The sequence below is a fragment of the Vanessa tameamea genome, chromosome 12 (assembly GCF_037043105.1).
Source record: "Vanessa tameamea isolate UH-Manoa-2023 chromosome 12, ilVanTame1 primary haplotype, whole genome shotgun sequence".
NCBI classification, from domain to species: Eukaryota; Metazoa; Arthropoda; class Insecta; order Lepidoptera; family Nymphalidae; genus Vanessa; species Vanessa tameamea.
The window spans coordinates 10,458,370-10,479,826 of record NC_087320.1 but is presented as its reverse complement, the minus strand read 5'-3'; the positions used below and the strand labels follow the sequence as shown (position 1 = coordinate 10,479,826).

General features: G+C 33.5%; 5 protein-coding genes across 6 annotated transcripts in view; 3 read left to right on the top strand and 2 right to left on the bottom strand.

Annotated features, from left to right (window-relative positions):
- Window positions 1-266: 266 nt before the first annotated feature.
- LOC113392917 (thioredoxin domain-containing protein 5 homolog) lies at window positions 267-3,223 on the top strand. The gene is made up of 8 exons (XM_026629542.2): window positions 267-593; window positions 676-809; window positions 986-1,104; window positions 1,202-1,342; window positions 1,812-1,967; window positions 2,239-2,429; window positions 2,764-2,890; window positions 2,972-3,223. Exons 1-8 carry the CDS (start codon window positions 442-444, stop codon window positions 3,152-3,154), a joined length of 1,203 nt encoding a protein of 400 aa, XP_026485327.2. The 5' UTR covers window positions 267-441; the 3' UTR covers window positions 3,155-3,223.
- Window positions 3,224-3,798: 575 nt separating this feature from the next.
- On the bottom strand, window positions 3,799-5,112 carry LOC113392918 (ADP-ribosylation factor-like protein 6-interacting protein 4). Its single transcript, XM_026629543.2, has 3 exons — window positions 4,810-5,112; window positions 4,501-4,606; window positions 3,799-4,312 (listed from the first exon to the last, which is right to left on the bottom strand). Exons 1-3 carry the CDS (start codon window positions 5,063-5,065, stop codon window positions 4,177-4,179), a joined length of 498 nt encoding a protein of 165 aa, XP_026485328.2. The 5' UTR covers window positions 5,066-5,112; the 3' UTR covers window positions 3,799-4,176.
- A 1,170-nt stretch (window positions 5,113-6,282) lies between these two features.
- Window positions 6,283-9,742, top strand: LOC113392916 (uncharacterized). Its single transcript, XM_026629541.2, has 3 exons — window positions 6,283-6,715; window positions 6,920-7,202; window positions 8,570-9,742. Exons 1-3 carry the CDS (start codon window positions 6,551-6,553, stop codon window positions 9,361-9,363), a joined length of 1,242 nt encoding a protein of 413 aa, XP_026485326.1. The 5' UTR covers window positions 6,283-6,550; the 3' UTR covers window positions 9,364-9,742.
- Window positions 9,743-11,023: 1,281 nt separating this feature from the next.
- On the top strand, window positions 11,024-16,578 carry LOC113392915 (E3 ubiquitin-protein ligase RNFT2). Its single transcript, XM_064216490.1, has 6 exons — window positions 11,024-11,333; window positions 12,213-12,545; window positions 13,420-13,574; window positions 14,046-14,316; window positions 14,741-14,956; window positions 15,829-16,578. Exons 1-6 carry the CDS (start codon window positions 11,139-11,141, stop codon window positions 16,060-16,062), a joined length of 1,404 nt encoding a protein of 467 aa, XP_064072560.1. The 5' UTR covers window positions 11,024-11,138; the 3' UTR covers window positions 16,063-16,578.
- Window positions 16,579-19,419: 2,841 nt separating this feature from the next.
- Window positions 19,420-21,457, bottom strand: part of LOC113393008 (E3 ubiquitin-protein ligase RNF19B-like) — a 61,772-nt gene continuing 59,734 nt past the window's right edge. For both annotated transcript variants that reach the window (XM_026629696.2, XM_026629697.2), the window contains exons 6-9: window positions 21,184-21,325; window positions 20,832-21,066; window positions 20,515-20,722; window positions 19,420-20,290 (exon numbers count right to left, since the gene is read on the bottom strand). In XM_026629696.2, the coding sequence (XP_026485481.1) occupies window positions 19,938-20,290; window positions 20,515-20,722; window positions 20,832-21,066; window positions 21,184-21,325 (938 nt within the window). In that variant the 3' untranslated portion in view covers window positions 19,420-19,937. The remainder of the gene's footprint in view (window positions 20,291-20,514; window positions 20,723-20,831; window positions 21,067-21,183; window positions 21,326-21,457) is intronic.

The window sequence follows — 21,457 nt, the reverse complement described above, 5'->3', positions numbered from 1 at the left end:
CTGTTTTCACTAATGAATAAGCCTACTTCAAACTTAATATCACCTAGCCTAGTTAACTAATCTATATTTTAATGTGAGCAGTTAAAAAATACTTTCAGTAATAATTGAAAACACCGACGAATTGATTTAATTTACTGTGCAGTGCCAGCATTATAGTTAACATATAATTACACAGACTATTAACAAAGAATATGATTATGAGTTGACTTTAGACAAATCATTGTTTACTCTATTACTCTTTTCATTGATTGTCAAAAAATAATGTCAAAATCAGATGTTTACAGCAATTAAATATCGCGATCTACTTGGTACTTGACATTATAGTGATTAAAGTTAAAAGCGCAGCGGTTGTAAAATATGATGATTGTTTCATATTAAACACTGATTCTAATACATTAAAATCCACACTATCAAAGGATACGATAACAAATCTATTTAATAATGTATCGAAGGCTATTATTGTTTTTTCCTTGCTTATTTTTATTGCATTATGTGGCACCAGAAGAGAACCCTGTGTATGAATATGGACCAGATAATTTTAAGCAACAAATAGAAGAAATGGACGGAAACTTTATAATGTTCTATGCCCCATGGTTCGTATTTAAAAGAATAATTCGTAAATATGGGTTTAAAAATATTTTTTTTTTTGTCAAAGTAATTTAATCTTATTTTCAGGTGTCGTCATTGCACAGATTTTCACCCTATTTGGTCAGAACTAGGAGAGCTTGTAAATGCAAATTCAAAGTTTGCAATTGCTCAAGTAGACTGTACAATACATTCAAAATTATGTCATGAAAATGATATTACAGGTAGGTATCTAATATATTTAGTCAAATTTAATTTAAGTCCATCAACCAAATTGGAAATTTACAGACCAATTAAATAAAATTTATAATTGAATAATATAACAGGCAAAGTAAATTTTGTCATGTCTATAGTTTAATAGAAATTTTAATATCAAATCTGTATTTTTAATTTTTTTTAGGATATCCTACACTATTATACTTCCACAAGAACTCATTTTCACCTGTAGAATACAAAGGTACCAGAGATCTGCCTTCCTTGACTCTATTCCTGAGTGAAGTTTTTGCTATGAAGTCAGAGGTATATATACACTACCTTAATTTTTATTTCTATTATAAATACTGTCCTAATTTTTTGAAAAAAAAAATTAACAAATTATATTTTACTGTTGATTAAGGGTGTAGAATCCGAAAAACCTTCATCGGAAGTCAAAATTTATAGCGGCATGGCATACTTAAATGACCACAATATCGAAAAATTCATATCTAAAGGGCAGCATTTTGTTATGTTTTATGCTCCATGGTGCAAAGCCTCTCAGGTATGTAAGTATGTAGCTATAATTACTTCCTGTTTATTTTTTATCCCTCAATCCTTAAAAAATAATGAAACAACATTAAAAAAGACACAATTTTAATTCAATGGGCGTTATATTTGCTTATTAATAGTCAAAATATACCTACTACATTTTTTACAAGACACAATTTTTTTTTTTTATTAATTACAGTTATTACCCTTATATTATTATTATCCCTATTTGGAAATATTGTACCCTTCCTCACACTATATATAGTGATATACAATATTCATTTTAACTCATATTATGCAACTTTTTTATTTAAATTAATAAATATATTATAATAGAAAAATATTACTTTTATATTATGATGTTACTTTGTAAAAAAACATCTTATATGAATTTAGTTAGTTCAAAAAACATGAAAATACCTACTATTTTAAAGGTACTATAGTTAATTCCAAAGTTAATAATCTAGTGGTTTTTTTCTAAGCGTCTAGCACCGAAATGGGCTGAGTTAGCCGTCCATTTTGCACATAATGAATATATACAAATAGGACGAGTGAATTGCATGGACAATGAAATGACTTGTAAGAACTTTGACATCAAACAATATCCTTTCTTACTCTGGATAGCCAATGGAAGAATAGTAAGTAATGATCACATGTATTCTTAATCCTATGGTCTTAAGTGCCATTGATAAAACATTAGCAATCTTCTTCCTTATCATAATTTCGTACATAAAGCAGAACACTCACCTTGCAAATATGTCAAATCTTGAAATATTGTGACTTTTCAAATTGGATGCTAATTAATATCATATCATATATAGTAATCGATGTAATTTAAAAAAATATTTTTTTTTTTATTTGTGATGGTGATTGTGTGGTGGTGAATAATTTTTAAAATATTATCTCCAGATGGGCAGAGCAGAGGAAGATACATTTGAGGAACTCAAGGCCTATGTAGAAAGGATGTTGCTGGCTGAAAATCATGATCCAGATAAGTTTATGAAGAAGAAGAAAGCCCTCCCTGTCGCCAGAATATCTGAAGAAACATTTGAAACCTTTTTGGAGAAGGATTTAGTTTTCATTAATTACTTTGCACCTTGGTAAATATGCCTTCATGATTTAAAATTAGCGCCGCAATAAAACATTCGTTTTTTATAAGTCACAAACATAAAGTTTAATAGAAAAGCATGGAATATTATCACTTTAAAAGAGATGTTGTTTTAAAAATAAAGTAAATTATGGAATTACCATTCATCCTACTATTATAAATACAAATGTGAGTTTATACCAATCATCTTGAAATTTTTCATACACATTGTCATGCAGGTACATAAAAGGATCTACCTGACCAACCACCTCACCCCCATCAGACATGGGCGAAGCTGCGAGCGGAAACTAATATTAAATAAAGTTTTATTATGAATATAATTTCAGGTGCGCCCATTGTATGCAGTTGAATCCTCTTTGGATAAAATTAGGTGAAAAATTTCAAAACGAAAGTCGTGTTTTAATCGCTGATATTGACTGCGTAAGGTCAAAAGCAATATGTGAAATGGAAAAGGTAAATATATAATATAGTAACTTCTAGTAAGTCTTTTTTAAGGTATATGGTATAAATATCTGTTATCTATGTATTTTATAGATAAATGGACTACCAACATTGATTCTATATAAAAATAAAAAAGTGGTGAGTGTGGATCATGGAGGGCGGCCATTAGAAAGCCTTATAACATTGGTGAATGAACATCTTGAAGATTCAACTACTACCCCGACTACAGAAGAAAACGTGACGCGAGAAGAGTTACCATCCAAAGATGAACTGTAAATTATGTTTAGGTAGAACAATAAAAAAAAAATATTTAAAAAAAGCATGTATATAAAATTGTCAACAAACTGCCTTTCCTTTCATTTTACTGTTAATACTCAAAAAATTAATGAAAGAATGATCTTACAAATAAAATAACTGTCTAAATAGTGACTAGCTTGTACAGGTTTTATTGGGAGGGTCTAGTTTGTAATAGCTAATATTAATAGGAGTTGGATTTTCATTGATAAATAATATATTTATTCAGTTCACATAAGCAAATTATACATATACTTAGTTAAAACAAAATATAGCTTATGGTGTAATAATTAACTAAAACATTATAGAGTAAATTCTAGTCTTCCTAGCTAGATTATAAGATTATATGATTTTAATATCATAATTTATTTTGTTTAGTCTTAAACCTCAATAAAGATAAGGGGTGTTTAAAGAGTTGCTAAAGACATCATATTATTAATGGACAACCCTTAATTAGATTATTTATTGGTGCAAGAAAATAGGTTTTTATTTCAAATTGAGATAACTAGTACTTAATTTTAAAAAAAAATTGGTATTAATCATTTAAAAAAATCGATGCATATTTTATTTTATTTATATCATTTTTTAATAAACATCATAAATTATTAAAAATAAAACAAAGTAAATACTTCAATATTTTATTGAATAAATCAAAGAACACCTATACATTAAACCCCAGTGCATCATGTGACACAAACATTAAAAATACAATTTCCTATATATTAACGAAAAAAAATTCCTATAGCTTGTGCAAACTATCAATAAAATGTGTACTGTATAAGACATCTATAGAGATACAAAATATAGAATATTTATTATATCTGCAGAAGACAATCATTAGACAATATTTAAATATCCACTGTTATATACATTTTCAAACTAATATACTTTTATTACCTCTGTACTTACCTCATAACAAATGAAAGCTGCTCAAATAAGCTAAAAGAATCTTTTAACAATATGATTCAATATAGTATTAAGATTTCCTATTACATGAGCAAGGATTATTTGATCCTTTGTTTTTCAACAGTTTGAGACTGAAAGAAATCTCCGTCAGCCATTGTGGCTTGCCTGTTGATCTGCTTATGTCTGTCCTTTGAGACAATTTCCTCTAACACTTCACCATCACCTTTTATTAACCTGGAAGGAAGACAGAACTGAGGCACAGTAATAGATCTTTTGATTTTTATTTAAGTCTATATTAATAGAAAAAAAGTAATTTTCATTATGCAAATTTAACTATAGTTTAACCCAGACAATTGTCCATAAAATTTTTAAAACAAGCAATTTTATATGTTAAAAATAAAAAAATAGAATGATAGAATAACCTGTATCTGCCTGTTTCTTCATCTTGCACTCTTCTGACTATGCTCTGTCGTTTTTCCCATTCTTCTTTAGTCATAGGAGCCATAGCTTTAGACCTTTCCATTAGTTCTAAAAACAATATATGTGTCTAATAATGGTTGACTATAACTTTACAAAAATAGTTGTTCATATATAAATTGTTAATGTTTTCATAAATAAAATTATATTTTGTCATAATATTAAAAATGGAGACTATTCTCCATTTTTAATATTATGACAAAATATAATTAAAGACTTAAAGGATAACTTCGCAACTGTTTTGCAAATGTTACCCAAAGGAATATCAGCTGATGATTCTTCTATTTTGTGTTCAGTTTCGATACTTTGACCTCTATCTTCCTGCTTCTTTTTTTTAAGTTTCTTTTTCTCTTCTTTCAGCTTCTTTTTTAGAATTCTTTCCGTTTTCTTTTGCTCTTTCTTTAATTTCTTTTTTAATTTACGTAGTTTTTTCTTTTCGCGACTTGAATCAGAACTGGTTGAACTTGAAGACGAGGAACGCCGGCGTTTTTTCGATTTTTCTTTTCCCATAATGTTATTTTTATATAATAAAATAAATTGAATTAGGGAAATATTTTTTCAATTCAGAAGCCGAAAAAGTCAATGTCAATTGTCAAACTCAAAAATGATTACCACATTCTACAAAATTCAAAGACAGCGATCAAACCTGCTAAAGATTTTTACTTTTAAACTTACAAGTCAATCAATTTCTTATCTTTACTATAATTTATAAATTATTTTAACTAATTAAATTATTCTATTATTTTTGTAAATGTAAACAAAGAGATTTCTGTAATACTGTAACTTATTTATTAATACTTGAATAATATTATTTGCCCATATTTTTCTAAATCGCGCTCTCGTACGCACTCGAATTTGATGCTATTTTTAGTTTGATTTAAAGTGTTATTTTATTATTTAAGATGGTATAGGTATAATATAATATGTTATATATAATACTGTCTTCTTCAATTTTATAAACAATAACAATAAAGCAAAATATAAAATAGTAAATTCGCAGGCGGAAATTAAGAGAGCGTTAGGGATAAATAGTACTCTTTGTTAAATTTAATTTTATTCCAGCCAGCCACTCTGGCATGATTAAGTAACATACATCCATCTCTCCTAACTTACGCATTTATAATATTAATAAAATTATATTTTGCAATTAAGTCATTGAAAAAAAACAATTTTAGTCCTACAGGCTGAATTGCTTTCTTTGACTAAAATTTAAAAAAATCAGTAGGTTCATTAAATTAGTAAAGTACTGAAATATTAAGGTCTTAAAATATTTACAGAAAATTACTAATTCCAATACAATATTATGTATGTTTATAGATACGTCACAAATAAAATTATACATATAACATTGTATATGTATAGGTTTAAGAAATGGGTAAAAACTCAATATTAATATTAATACGGAGATCGTTTGCTTTAAAAATAATATACCTTTTACAATTTGTACTTTTAGTTTAGGTGACAGATATGGTATATTAAATGAGCGTCAAAATTGAGTTTAAAAGCTCATAAGTGCGAACTCTATCCAAGTAGTGTAGATTGTATCATAATATTTATTACTATTAACAACAATTATGTACATATTTCATTATTTCAAAAATATCATGATAAATATTTTCAATGGTAAAATAAAAAGATTTCGGTCAGGACATATAGCTAGTGTATGTATATTGTGTATTCGTTAAAAAGTCTGGTGGACATAATAGTAAGACCGCTTCTATGCATAGCTATCTCGTAACTTCGCATTGAGCGGCGGGTGACACAGTATGGGAGTCCCTATGAATAATTGACGGAGGGAACGCGCAAGCGCGGTACCCACCTTACAGACGGCTCGGAACATTCTATGCAATTCCAATTAACGCGAATAATCTATATTAAACCGTTGTAAGCTTATAGTTATTTATTTACTTTAATATTAGTATTTTGTTGCAATAAATACATTAAACTATGACTGTGTTATAAAATATCGGTGAGGTATAGAGTGAAGTGTTTAAAATGCAAGCCGGGGGGCCGGATAGCGCTGCGGTCTCGGAAGCCCCCAGCAGTGGCAGTGAGGAGTCCGATTGCGAACCGGGCCCCGAAGCCGATGCAGACGCCGCACTCACAGAGGAGTGGGCGAGAGAACTCTTAGTAGGCGCGGGCGTGGTCGCCCCACAAGAGGTATTTTTTTTAAATTAAAATGACCTACTTGGCGATATACATATAATAAACAATTTAGTTCATCTAATGGTACATTGAGTTCGAACATAAACCATTTTCTTAAGTTAAATGTAAATTATAAGAACTTTTTTTAATTTAAAAATAAAAAATCTATTTGAATTGCTCATACAACTTGCATGAAATAACAATTCTTATTTATTGTAGATTCGAGTAGAATCTAGAGCTGGTGTTGCTGGAGCACTCAGTAGAGTGCTTGCCGTGACCGTCCGTTATGAAAGCAGCGGAGACCGTAGAGCGATGCCTCTTGTGGTCAAATTGCCTCCAAGAGACCCTTTCGGGCGATTGTTCGTGGCAGAAGCTCAATTCGATACCAGGGAAATCTTGTTCTATACAGAACTGGCTCCAGCGCTCAATAGATTAGCAGAAGAAGCCTTAGGACCAGGCGAAGGGCTTCCTGTGCCAAGATGTATTAAAGCTAGGTTACCAGGTACTAAAAATAATTAAATATAAAAAGTAAGATAGAAAATAATATATTTTTTGTTAGTAGGTTTAGTATAAAAATAATCTCGTATTCTCAAGGAGCAGTATTGAAAAATTTCTATTTAAACAAAATTAATCAGAATGGCGAATTACTCGAAAATCCTTGTAATTTTCATCGCTATATACGTATTTTAATGAGCATTATTGATCACTAAATAAATTATTTAAATTTGTTTAGTTATCATAATGTGTAAGTGATATTTGATGCTTTATCCTTAAACAAAGGCGGCATACGAGTACAACAAACGAAAACAAAATAATTATTTCGCGTCGAGTAGTAATATTTTTGACTGCAATTGCGATTCGTCATGCTTTCTGGGATAAAAATATTTTTGCCGTCATGATGCCAGAGGATATTAATAACCACCACATTAATACTTAAGGATGCGTCCACCATTTAATATCGTTTTAAAATAATAAAATTGAAATAAAAATACATTTATTAACATAAGAATTAATAACATTAAGTGTTTAAATATATACAAATATGAATTAAAAATAGTTACTGCATAAATCTTGACCGCGTGGAATGGTGGCAAGAATGCTAGCAGCATTTCCCCGTTGAATCGCAATTCCGATCCTCTGGGCTAAAAACGAACCAGCCCTCCTCTCACCAGTGGAGGCAACAAGGCTAGGTGTTATACTTTTGGTGAAGCTTTTTGCACCACTACTCCAAGGGCCAAGTGTTTCGACAGCAAATGGGACAAATTGAAATTAATTTGTTTTTTCCTAAATATCTTTTTTTTATAGGTAATTTAATGAAACTGTGTTTCATCGTTTCGATTTATATATGATACAATAAAATTACGACCCCAATATTGTTTTTTACATTATTCATATTGTATGGCATGATAATATAATCGTTATAAAAAAATATACCTAGTTAATATTTTCCTGCTAAGCGCACTTCTCATTTTCTTTTTGAATCATTTACACGCGTTCGAAGCCGGGGCGGGTCACTAGTTAAACTATAATTTCTCATACATGATTGCATGATACCTCGAAGCTTATCTACTAATTTAATTATTCATAAATCATACCGTTTAAATTCTCTGTCGGAGTTGTCATAATGTTCGGTCGTACGTTTTTACGTATTTCGCATACTAAAAATTACGTGACTATGATACCAGGCGGAAATTTGTGTGACAAATCCGCTCGACTATTGTTAATTCTCTAGTTTTCATGTAATCGCTTTGATGGTGTTCTTTTTGATCACTCAGTATAATTGTATTTTATTTTTAGGATAAGTAAAACAAAATTATCTGTTATTTTATGTTTTTTGTAATATTATATGAATTCTGTTATAATTGACAGATGAAATTGGCGGAGATAGCGAGCTTGTTTTAGAAGATGTAACGGCTGAGGGTTTTGAATCAGCGGATTTTGCGGAAGGCCTCACTGTAGAAAAATCTAGAGCAGCACTTCATGCAGCGGCACGACTTCACGCTCTTTCTCTTGCTTTGCGAGATAGAGAAGGTCCTTTGGATCAAAGATTTGATTTTTTATTTCCATGCGAGCGAGCTGCAGCTGGCTATCTTCGGTTAGTTAGACGAGGATTACCCCAGCTTGAAGCATTTCTTAGAGGTCGTACAGACTGCACTGAAGAAGCCGCTGCAGTGTCAGCCCTCAGTGCGCGCGCGCCTTCTCTTCTCGAGACTCTGCTTCGACCAGCTGAACCGGCATCTCTCGCTCATGCTGATTTCTGGAGTGGCAATCTCCTCTTCAGAGAAAGAGAAGGAGTAAGCGAATGCATTGCACTCGATTGGCAGATGGTATCATTAGGACGACCGATGGATGACGTGGCATTATTGCTTCTATCTTCTCTCACACCAGAAATGAGGAGAGCAGCTGGCGAGTCCTTAATAGAAGATTATGGTAATCGTCTAGAAGCTGAATGTGCAAGATTAGGGACGGCTTCGTCAGGTACTATTGTTAGGCGCAGCCTGAAACCGGATTGGCCCAGAGCGGCGTTACGCGCACTTTTACTGTGTGCGGGCAGTGTGGACGTAGCTCTCGGGGAACCAAGAGCGGAGAGAAGACTGCTAGAAGCAGTTCGCGATCTGCACGCGCAAGGTATACTTGCCCTAAAAGCTGACTCTGATGCGTGAGATTTTGTAAAACGACAACGAGTGCCAAGAAAATATGACGTATTCGAAGTTACGATCACAGATTAAGTCCAGTTTCATAGCGTCTAGACCTTTATTTCGGTATAAGCACAAAATAATGTTTACGTATGTATATGTGTATTATTATTTATATTATTTGTGTAGTAACAACGATTGTTTAATGGAGACGTTTCTTAGCCTAGCCTAGCCTAGCCGTGAAACGATGCCTAAAGAAAGACTGAATTTACTTAATTAAATCATGTCTAAAACATACTAAAGTGTGGTAATTATTGTGACTATTGCTCATCGTATCAAATCAAAACGAACATTGATTTCGGTCTATTGACTATTATTTAAATGAAAATAAATTATTATTGGTACTGACATATGCTATTTTATTTCAAATATATTATTATACGATGACTTTATGCCTCTGTAATAATTGCTAGCATATATTTTAATATACCCAATATGATTTTATAATGATTCATTTTGCTAAGTAATTAATTGTTTCCATTTTTACTTTTATAATAATTAAATTTTTAAATTACACACAAATTAATTTAAAAAAAGTACAAAATTAAAATATTCATCACTAAAGTAAACAGATTGCTTTTCCTTACCAATTCCTAATTGTAAAAGAAAATAATGTTAATGTTATGGGATCGACGATTTAACTTTATAAGGTTATTTTAATAATTATTAATGATAAATATTATTATTATAGAGCTGAGGCCTCCTTTACTTTATGGCTATGGCTATATTCTAGAAGGCTTAAAACTTGTTCCACCACGCTGCTCCAATGTGGGTAGGTTAGGTAGGGTAGTTTCATATGTTAAAGATTATTATCAATGGAAGTAGAAAAAAGATAAACAACCCTTAGATTTACGTATTTCATCCGATTGCTAATAACTTAGCTATATTGTGCACTACTAGGAGTTCATGGTCAATATATTTTTATTTATAATTTTAAATCTAAAATTCCGATAACAGTTTCGTCGACGTTCAAAACGCAAAACCATAGTGAATATCATAGATTAAGCAAGTTCTTAACTAATGATATCGCGTCAATTTGTTGTCAAATGGTGTTTATTTAGCTATTATCCTTTTATGGTTGGAATAGAATATACTCATGGTAAGGCTTTGTGCAGTACCGTCTGGGTCGGTACCACCAAATCATCACATATTCTACCGACAAACAGCAATACTTGTATTGGTATGTTCCGGTTTGAAGGATGTGTGAGCTAGTGTAACTAGAGGCACAAGGGAGATAATATTTTAGCTCCCAAGATTGGTGTGATGGAAGGAATGTTCCGCCTACCTATTACATAACAAACCTAATTAAGTTTTCCTTTACCGCACGAGATAAATTATAAACACTGATGTGTTATTATTTTTATTTAGAGCCAATGACTTGGAAGCTAAGGTTATTCTATGTAATTTATATTATTAAAATAATTATAAAAATTCAGAATTTGAACATGCAAACATCGATTGATATTGATGTATTCTAAATATTGTGACATCTTGGCTCGAATGAAAATGACATGCACTTATTACTATAATATTTATTATCGAATACAACATGAAATGGCTGTATGATCACATACTATTGATTACTAAGATTGAAGAAAAAAAAAGTTAATAGTGTCAAAAATGTGTCAAACAACTTAAATGTCTAGATTTAATTTGACCTTCGCCGATATTTAACATAATATGTTGAAATGATTATTTTGAAGTCATATTAAGTATATAAGTTGAATTTATGCGGTGCAGTGATGGCTCAACCGAGTCAAGTAAACCTCGATATAGACGATGAGGCGATAGCAGAGAGTAGTACTCGTAATAATGTTATACATAGAATGGACTCGGTTACCAGGCCATTGGCTCCAAATAGAAATAATTTAGGTCTAGGAGATCGACTGAACAGTGTGTTTAGGGAAATTAGACCCCTGGTAGAACATGCCAGAATGGTGAGTCCCATATTTGTTATGTTTTATTATTATGACGCAACGCAGTTCCGTAATAGGTTGCGCCGTTTACACGTTATATTTAATACATTTAATATCGTTTGAGTGAAATTAATTGTTAAATTAAAGTTAATTAAAATCAAATTTACAAAAACATAAGTATATTCTTTGTACGTATGACTGAGATGATTAGGTAAATGCTTTAGCAATATTAGTCATATTTGTTTTTATGATGGATCTATTGTCATTTGTGATATACTCTAGACGTAGATAAGATTCTATATAGTTTTTGTATTAGAAATATGAATGAAATTTTAATGGATGTACCCTAGATTTATTTATCATCTTATTATCAGAATCTCAAAAATTTAATGATTTAAAAAAAACATTCCATGATCTCTTTAGAATTGTAATTATATTTATATGTCATTATAAATATTTTTTCATTAAGTAAAATATATCTTATTTTGAAACTATTAATATATATTTAGCTATTATTGTTCGTAATTTGTGTCGAGATGGCCCAGTGGTTAGAACACGTGTATCTTAACCGATGATTTTGGGTTCAAACCCAGGCAGGCACCACTGAATTTACATGTGCTTAATTTGTTTATAATTCATCTCGTGCTCGGCGGTGAAGGAAAACATCGTGAGGAAACCTGCATGTGTCTAATTTCAACGAAATTCTGCCACATGTGTATTCCACCAACCCGCATTGGAGCAGCGTGGTGGAATATGCTCCATACCTTCTCCTCAACGGGAGAGGAGGCCCTAGCCCAGCAGTGGGAAATTTACAGGCTGATTATGTTTATGTTATTATGTTCGTAATTTTAAATGGAAAATTTACTTTTACAAATCAAAAATTTTTATATTTTATTTTAGGGCAATAATGCTAGATTGTCACTTCCTACATGGCTACCAAGGAATCCTCCCGGAACACACCAGCCTGGCGAAGGACCTCAACGACCACAAAGTTCCATAGCACATGTGAATTTAGGCCCTGGAGCTCAAACTTATATTGTAACTGAAAGAGGAACACCAGTTATACAAAGGAGTATTAGTCATGGCATGAGTAATAGTCCATCGAATGAATCTAACATTTCTGAGCAGGCACCAGAACATGTTGACATAAATGTCTCTGTAAATCCGTCGAATAATAATAATATTAATGACAATGCAGATAACGATAGTCAGAGCGAAGATGGAACACAACAGGTGAGGTGAAGCTACTTTACGATCGTATTGTAATTATGACAATAATTATAAGATTTATCTCACAATAATACTGGCAACAAATGGCACTCACAATACAACTATATTATATAATATAATCTTTTAATACAAACATATCCTATTTCATGGAAATTACAAAGTGATAAATGCTACTTTGTGGCTTCTAATAGTTTATGCGGGACGTTTTGATCTTTTTTTTTTAAGTGTCTCATACACAATGTTTGCTTGTTGAATCCCTAGGACTATTGTTGTCCCCACTCCAACCACAACCTTACCATTCAAAAAGTCAGTGTAAACAAAAATATTACTTACACCTCATGAAGTGGTTAGGTATTATACTTCGTAACACAGGGATGTTAAGGAGCTCCATAACCATAACTGAAACTATGCGATATCTGAAATGAATATCATATTGAAACTACAATCGGATAGTCCCAGATAATTTCGTATCCATAACCATATCTAAAACCAGTAAAATATTATTCAGATGTTGCGCCTGCAAAAGTCGCTATGAGTTTTTTTTTCTTATTTTTAGATTTTTGTGCCGTTTTAATTGTTATTTCCATTTATGTAGCTTTAGATGTATGAACGTCACATGTTAAATTTTAAAACTTTTAAATTATTGAAGTTATCACAAAACTGTTTTTACAGTATGTGCATATTAAAATAATGATTAAAACGGCATAACAATCTAAAAATAACAAAAAAACACATAGCGCCTTTTGGACGCGCAACGACGGTATACTAACATAACATTCCTGGTTGAAAATAAAAAAAAGATATCCAAAATAAAATAACCATTGATGTGTTTATTTATTATTTTCATGTTTAGTGCTTATTTGAATTTCTCTTACAGGTGGTGGATATTCGGGCGACATTGAATCTGTTGCTAAGCTACGCTCCGTTCTATTTCATATTATTCATAAAATATATGTATGACAGCAGAGAGGGTATATTCACATTCTTTGTTTTGTTCTGCACATTCTCACACAGTAACAGTATTGTCAGGAGGTAAGTTGTTTGTTATGCAGTAACCTTTTCTTTTAATGACTTTCTTTAGTTTTATGATTTTTTTTCTATGGACCCTCTTGGTTAAAAGCCTTTTCCATATTTAGCCATTTGTCTCTATCCTAGGCAAAGCTCTTCTTGTATTTTCCTGCTACTTCAATTATGTTACCAGCTCAACTTCTTCGTTGCCCATTTAGTCACATATAAACATATATTTTTTACAATATTGTGTCATATATTGTTTATATTAATATCTTACATGAACAGTCACTGTCGGTTCAGTATGTTTCATAATGACTACTGCTTAGCAGATTATTTTTTTTTGTAATTTTAATATATGAAAACCAAACAAAATATTCTTCATTTTAAGTAGTTTCACTGATTAGGTAGATAACTAAATTTTTAGGTTATAAATAAACTTAACGAATAATTAACTTGTTCATTGTGATTTTGTATGTGAAATGTTTTTTCCAGAGAAAATGGCAAACAGATGAATCGCAGTATACTAGCGTTGTTTAGTGAATTAATTCTTGCATCCAGTTGCATTTTCATCGTTCACTTTCTGTTTGGTCACGGGAAACTTTTGCCGAATGTAATAATGTTTCCGGGATATACGGAGCCAATCGATGTATGGGAGCTACTGTGGCTGGTTGTGCTCACCGATCTCATAGTGAAGATCATCACTGTTAACATTAAAATTGTGATCACAATGATGCCAGCTTTCATTCTACCATTCCAGAAGAGGGTAAGTTTGTTTTAGGAATCATATTATATATTATTATTGTTAACCCTTTCCTTAATACTCTATATCCACTCATCAGATATTCTACCGCCAAACAGTAATACTGAAAACTGTTGTGTTTCGGTTTGAAGTGTGAGTGAGCCAAGGGACATATTATTTTATCTTCAAAGGTTGGTGGCGCATTGTTGATGGTAGGAATGGTTAATATATTTTGTCAGTGTCTATGGGCGGTGTTGACCACTTACCATCAAGTGGCCCATTTGACCGTCCACCAAACTACATGATATCTTAAAAAAGTATATATTTGAGATTTAAAATAAACATTATAGGAAAATTGTAATACTTAAAACTATTATATTCTTACATGACATTACTGTTCTTCGTCATGTTCAATTCATCATGTAACATTACTGTACATAATTTTCAGGGAAAGGTGTACCTGTTCACCGAGGCCGTATCACAGTTGTACCGCTCACTAATAACAATTCAACCGTGGATTTTCTACCTGATGCAATCCTACGAGGGTTCGGAGAAGATGGTCGGCATGTTCCTCACGTCCGTGTACGGGATCGCGAAGGTCGTGGAGATACTGGTTCGGCTGCAATTGTTTAAAAATGCTACGTGGACACTGTTGCAGAGTGTTGTGAGTGATATTTTTATTATTATGTATCGGAGTTCGGCTAAAGCAATGATTTCTTTTTCAATAAGTAATAGTAAAAACGATGCGGGACGTGTATGATAATTGGCATATTAACATTACTGGTTTTTTTTTTTTTGCAAGACTGGTCAGGGTAGCTATTCTCAAGGCCAACTGCGTACTTGTTGTGTACAAACGGGTGCGCAAACAGATTCCCTTTTGTACACCTCAATCTCATAATCGGTTTCGATCGATTTAGGTGCAAAATTTTAAGTGCTTTCCGAAGTTCAGGAAAACAGCTGGCTTTTTTCTGACCCCGACATATAAACTCGGGACTTCAGGATGACCGTACAACGAAGTAATCAGTCAGTATTTACATTCAAATATATAAAATGTAAAATAATCAACTTTTCGTCTTTGTTTACGGTATCAGACTTCAATTACAATTATGATTGGCACACAATGTCCATTGCGACGTCATGGTATTTCGTATTGTATTGTTGCACTTTATATTTCAACGACTGTCTCTGTTACAAACGTTACGATTACCTTGCCTTTCTTATCTTTGGTTAAATATGTTTATTGTTTGGTAATTAAAAGAAAAATAGCTATATAAATGCCTCAAAAAACTAAAATAGTTTAATTTATTACTAAAATATGCCATAATTATATCAGTCACTCTCAACGGCAGGTGATGGCTATGTTATATATTTATTCTAAATTTTATCATGTACGATCTGCTACATGCACAACCAACTCCAACGCCGGGCTGAAATGAGTCCGAGAACTTTAACCATAATATATGAAAGGCCATCCGCCATGTTCGAGAGTTTGACTCGAAATAAAACGGAAGAGCTAACGCTGGCGCGCTCCTCCAGAACCTGGGCACCAAGCCGACGTGCGAGCAGCTGGTGTCGGCGGGCGACGCGTGCCCCATCTGCCACGACGACTACAGCACGCCGGTGCGGCTGGGCTGCTCGCACATCTTCTGCGAGCTGTGCATCGCGGCGTGGCTGGACCGCGAGCACACGTGCCCGCTGTGCCGCGCCAAGGTCGCCGACGAGCCCACGTGGCGCGACGGCTCCACCACCTACGACTTCCAGCTCTACTAGCTGGCGGCCGCCGACTGGTCGATGCGTTGTCTAGTAGTGTTACCGTGCACTTTATTTTTAATATCTATATCTTAAAATCGCTCTCGGAAGACAAGCTTCACCCACGGTTTCGAACATTATTATTATAATTTCGAACATTATTATCAACAATAAATCGGATTGTCATAGTACTATGTTAACTAAGTGGGTAGAATGAAAGCACATACTTTATTACCATTGTCAGATGTATCAGGTCCACAAAATTGTAGACCACTCCACGAGTAGAAATCTTAGGCAAAAAAATACAAGTCGATTCACGCGGCTAAAGATAAGTGAGACGATTCCAGCATATAAGACAATCCTAAGAAACGATTTGGCCAATGAAGGTCACGCGGATTAACCAATCAGTACAAAAGAGTAATTTCCTTTATGGGTTCGTTTCATGGAATTGACTTTAGATGTAATATCTTACAAGATTTTTAAAGCACCTTTGTATCTCAACTAACTGTAAATAAAATTGATGAAATATCATGCAGTTCATATATGTGCTCTGATGAGAGCACCTGCAGTAGCGCCACTAGCCCTTTAGCTTTATAAAACAATTCTTCAATTTCTCATGGTTAACTATCAAATAGGAACCATTGCCATAGTCTTGAACAGTTATTGATATCTTAATAATTTTATTCAGAAATTAACTTGTTAATTTTATTGTGAAACAGGAAACTAGTGTCCTCCCTTTCTCTCAGTTTAACTTAAATTTTTTAACATGCCGCGTTCGATGTTTCACTGGTTTTTGTTTGGTTTTAGCTAATATTAATATAACTGGTACTAAGATTGAAATAATATTCATTATTATATTTTTAGTAATTTCTTATGCACTAGATATATCTTGCTAGTTTAATCTATTAAAGTATACTTATAAATAGTTGACAGGGAAATCTTCTGTGCTAGCACACTAAAAAATAAATTAACATAATTGAAATAATATATAGTACGTAAATAATTCTATATTCATGCGATAAGCTTTACAAGTTTACAAAAAAGGAGATCGATTTCTAGATGGAATATTAAACAATTAAAAATATTTTGAAAAACATAAATACTGACCACAAATTGTTGACCACATTGTATTAAATTTTTTTATCACAATTCTGTCAAGTTGTCATCTCAGTCAAGGTGGATTACCTTAAGTACTAGATGTTCATATAGAATGCAATTTCGAAAATAAAATGGTGGGTATTTAACTGCAAAGTTAATTATAGTCTTATATTCAATTATATTTTATGTATTATATATTTACAATATATCCAATTTAGACTTGGAAGTATTATCAAAGGCGATATCTGTATTTTAAGCCTGACTTGGAATAACCTTAATTTCTTCATTCATATGGATATTCATGTTACTTATCAATTAAATTAATTTTGACATAAATTCAAACAACCTCAAAGTGCGTGACATTGGATATTTTATTAGGCGACAGTAACTGTAATTTTTAAGTCTACAAATTGAATTACTTCAGTGTTTTATCAATATTATATTAAGTATGCTACGGGCCTAACATATATAGTGGTTATAAATATTCATTCCTTCTTGCTCTCTTTAGTGGGGAACTTAATTCCTATCCTTTCCTAATTGTATTTAATATATAAAATTTTATTTATATAAAGTTTACAATACAAATTATTAATTATATATTATTTCATAAAAAATAAAGGGAATAAATAGTTCCTTTAAAGTTTTCACAGATAATAAATTTGTGTATGTATTTAAAAGAAAAAATATAAAATTCTGGTGCAATTTGAAGGATAATAACTTTTCAATGTTGTTTACTTTTTCCACTTCACTGGAAAATAATCTGGCATATGCGCCTGACGACGTAAGTAACAAAAACATATATTCCAATAGTTTATTTATTATATTAATTTATATATAAATGTACAGTTTTTGTACATATGTAAATAATAGATATAATTGTTCCTTAATATAAGAAAAATATGATATAGATTAATGTTGAATATTGCTGTTACTTGAGTTATAATTATATAATCAAAGTATTAAAATCAATAAAACCCTAATTATTGTAACAGCTGATTTCTCCATGTATAGAATTAGTTTTATTCAAATTATTACTATAATTTTCTATGAGGATTCAATGTGGAACTGGCTTGTGTAAGTTGAGTTTTTTAATAATTCTTAAAATTAAATTTTTGAAATATGTTTGAAATTTACAATTATTTATTTGTACATAATTATTATACAACAATGTAATTATTTATTTTTTTAATATTGGTTTCATTTATGGTAGGTTTTTGGTGCCACAGGTCAAAATGACATATTTAATTTTAATATACATTTCTTTTTTATTTACAAGTAAAATCTCTAAATAATAGAAACATTTGATTTTCTATCACATATGAATCCTAATTGAAAATTGTATGTAATAAATAGTGCATTTAAGAGTTTGCTGCCAAAAACAAATGATTTATAAAACTATAGATAACAAATTATGCGATTGTGTATGGGTTAAGAGCTTTGTGAACCAGAGATCTACAAACTTTGTTTATGTGATATATATTTTTTAATTTTTTTAAATCGGCATTCTTTTTAATTAAAAAAATAAGTTAATCTTTTTTTAATGTCTAATTTATACGAAGTGTAATACAAATAAATGTTTATATACTTACGATACATATATTTTTTAATGGATAAAACCTTCGCTAGAATAATAGTATATTAATCCATTTTTATTTTAGTAATATTATAATTATCTGCGCGGATAGCAAATCTCAAAAAAAAAATTGCAATCAGTTGACGAATGTTTGAATATCTCTGGTTTATATGAAAATGCTTTGATGTGAGTTTTGAATTAATAATACCTTATATAACCAAAATACGGAATATAATCCTCTTAAAATTATTATAGATTATGAAAGTATGCATTAAATAATTCCCAGAAGTGCAAGGTAACGTTTATGTATTTTATAAGCATAATGTGATAAAGTAATAAATCAGACAAGTGATATTTAAATAAATATCGTTTTTTTTTTACGAATTTTATTTCATTACGCCACGACTTCCATTCAACCTCCCACTAAAACTGTTGCTGTTTACAATTGGATCGATAGTTTATAAAAGGTTATTTTTGGAGGCTTAGTTTCTTGAGGACATCACTTTTTTAATGCATTTTCTTCAAGTAAACTTCACAATGAAGCGTTTTTTAATTTTCCCTTTCCCATTAAATTCCCTCACAATATCTATAAACTATTCTCTCTGTAATTCTGTCACTGTTGCTTCTCAAGTCAGAGCATATGCTAACGTACGTTTGCAAGTACATAGTATACGTATAATATGGGTCGGAAGGAATTAAACTAAAAGTATATTTAATCACATTTTAATCATAGTTTACATTTAATATGATTCACATAACATAGTATCGCTTATAATTACATTTCGCCTACAAACGTGAAAAATTAAATAATTTAGATAATTATAGTATTTATTATTCAAAGTATCACAAATATCAGATAGAATAACACTGCACTGTAAGCGCGAAGCATCTATCGTAGGGACCGCCGGTCGGCGCCGTAAATATCTTCTAGGATTCGTTAATTTTGGCGATTCTTAAAACTAATTAAGTTGTCATAGTCGTTTTGAAATAATACTAATTAACATTCAGAAGGAAGGAAAGGAACGACCGACACAATAGTCCTTATCGGCATCTTAAATATAATGAGAATGGGGCGAAGCTCGGCAATCTCTCTAGAATCGAAACCCGCCGCCGATCACATTCAGTCCTCGAAGCGACACGCGGCTCCGATTCCGCCGCACTCCGGCCGCCGAACGGGCCGACTCGGCGAGCGCCCCCCGCGGAGGCCGCTCGGGGACGCCATTCGTTACGAGTCGTCGGGCGACGGCGTGCGCGTCTCGCAGGCGGTCGTGAGCTCGGCGGGCGGCGCGGCGGGCGCGGGCGCGGCGGACGGGCCCGCCTCGGGGTCGGGCGGCGGGTGCGCCGAGCCGTACAGGAACAGGCTGCGCAGGCGCGCCGCCGAGCGCGACGACGTGGACGGCAGGTCGTCGGGCCAGCTGGCGGCGCTGGCCGTGTCGGACGCGGCCACGTCCGCCGTCACCTCGAGGCGGTGCGCGGCGGGCGACGCGGCCTCGTGCCCGCCCAGCGAGCCCGCCAGCCCCGCCAGCGACGGCGCGCGCACCTCCGCCTGCTGCGAGCCGGCCGACAGCGACGCGTCGCCTGGAAACAGACGCTTGGTAATCGCCGGTCTCGTCGTTTCCTTCAACGTCGAGGTGAAAACTTCCGTAGTAAAATAGATATTTTCGACGTAATGTCTCGCTTCAATGATTCGACTGAATTATAGCAGGAACTCGGCTAATTCGTAAACGCTGTCGAGCAAATATTTTCATTAAAATCACACGCTTGTAGTTGATTAATTTTTAGGAAGCAAGTGGATCACTAACCGATGCTGGGTTCGAGGCGGCGCGAGGCGGCGTCGAGGTCGAGTGCGTGGTCGAGGGGGTGGTCGAGCGGGTGGTCGCGCTCGTCGGGCGGCGCGGCGCAGCCCCCCGCGCGACACAGCGACACGGGCACCACGCCGTATACGTAAAACAGCAGGATGGGCACGCCGATACCGACGGCCAGACCCGCTACCAGCGGCGATACGATCAGCTGCAGCAGAAAATGTCTCGTTATTCGACGAGTGACTATTGACGGCGTCGTGATGGATACGTTAAGCAAGTGTATATATTATATTTGCTGGCTGATTGGGGTTGCTTACCGCAGCGGCGACGGCGGCGGCGACTGCAGCCCTGCGGCGGGCGGGGCGGGCGCGCCGCAGCCTGCGGTGCGCTCTGCGACCGGCCCACAGCGGCAGCCCCACCAGTAGCGCCGGTAACGCGACTCCCGCTACCACTGCGATACCGAGGGGCGCTCCTGCGAGAGTCCCTAACTGCCAGAGTAGCTTCTTTTTTCGTGACCAAGGTTTCTTGCCCCAAAATGTGCAGCCACTTGGACTGAAAAGGTAAAACAATATTTTTTATTTTTCAAGGAATTTTTCCAACAATATTTTAATACTATTGATTGTACAATTGACATGATAGGTTATAGATGATACTTTTAAGGTAGGTTACCTTAGGTAATGCAGATCCGAGACCTCCTTCATACAGAGCCAGCAAAACTCTGCGCCACAAACGCAGCATACCATGTGATTGCACGAACCGTCCTCAACTTTGACGATGAGCACTGAACACCGCGGACATGGCTTTACTTCACCTGAAATATAAACATAGATTTTTTCATTTATTAAACATTATATTCTTACATAATGTTCATAATTTTGACATTTCGAAGGTGAAGTCACCAATTTAAATGTTTTGATAACAAAAAAAAATAGTTGTCGTATTG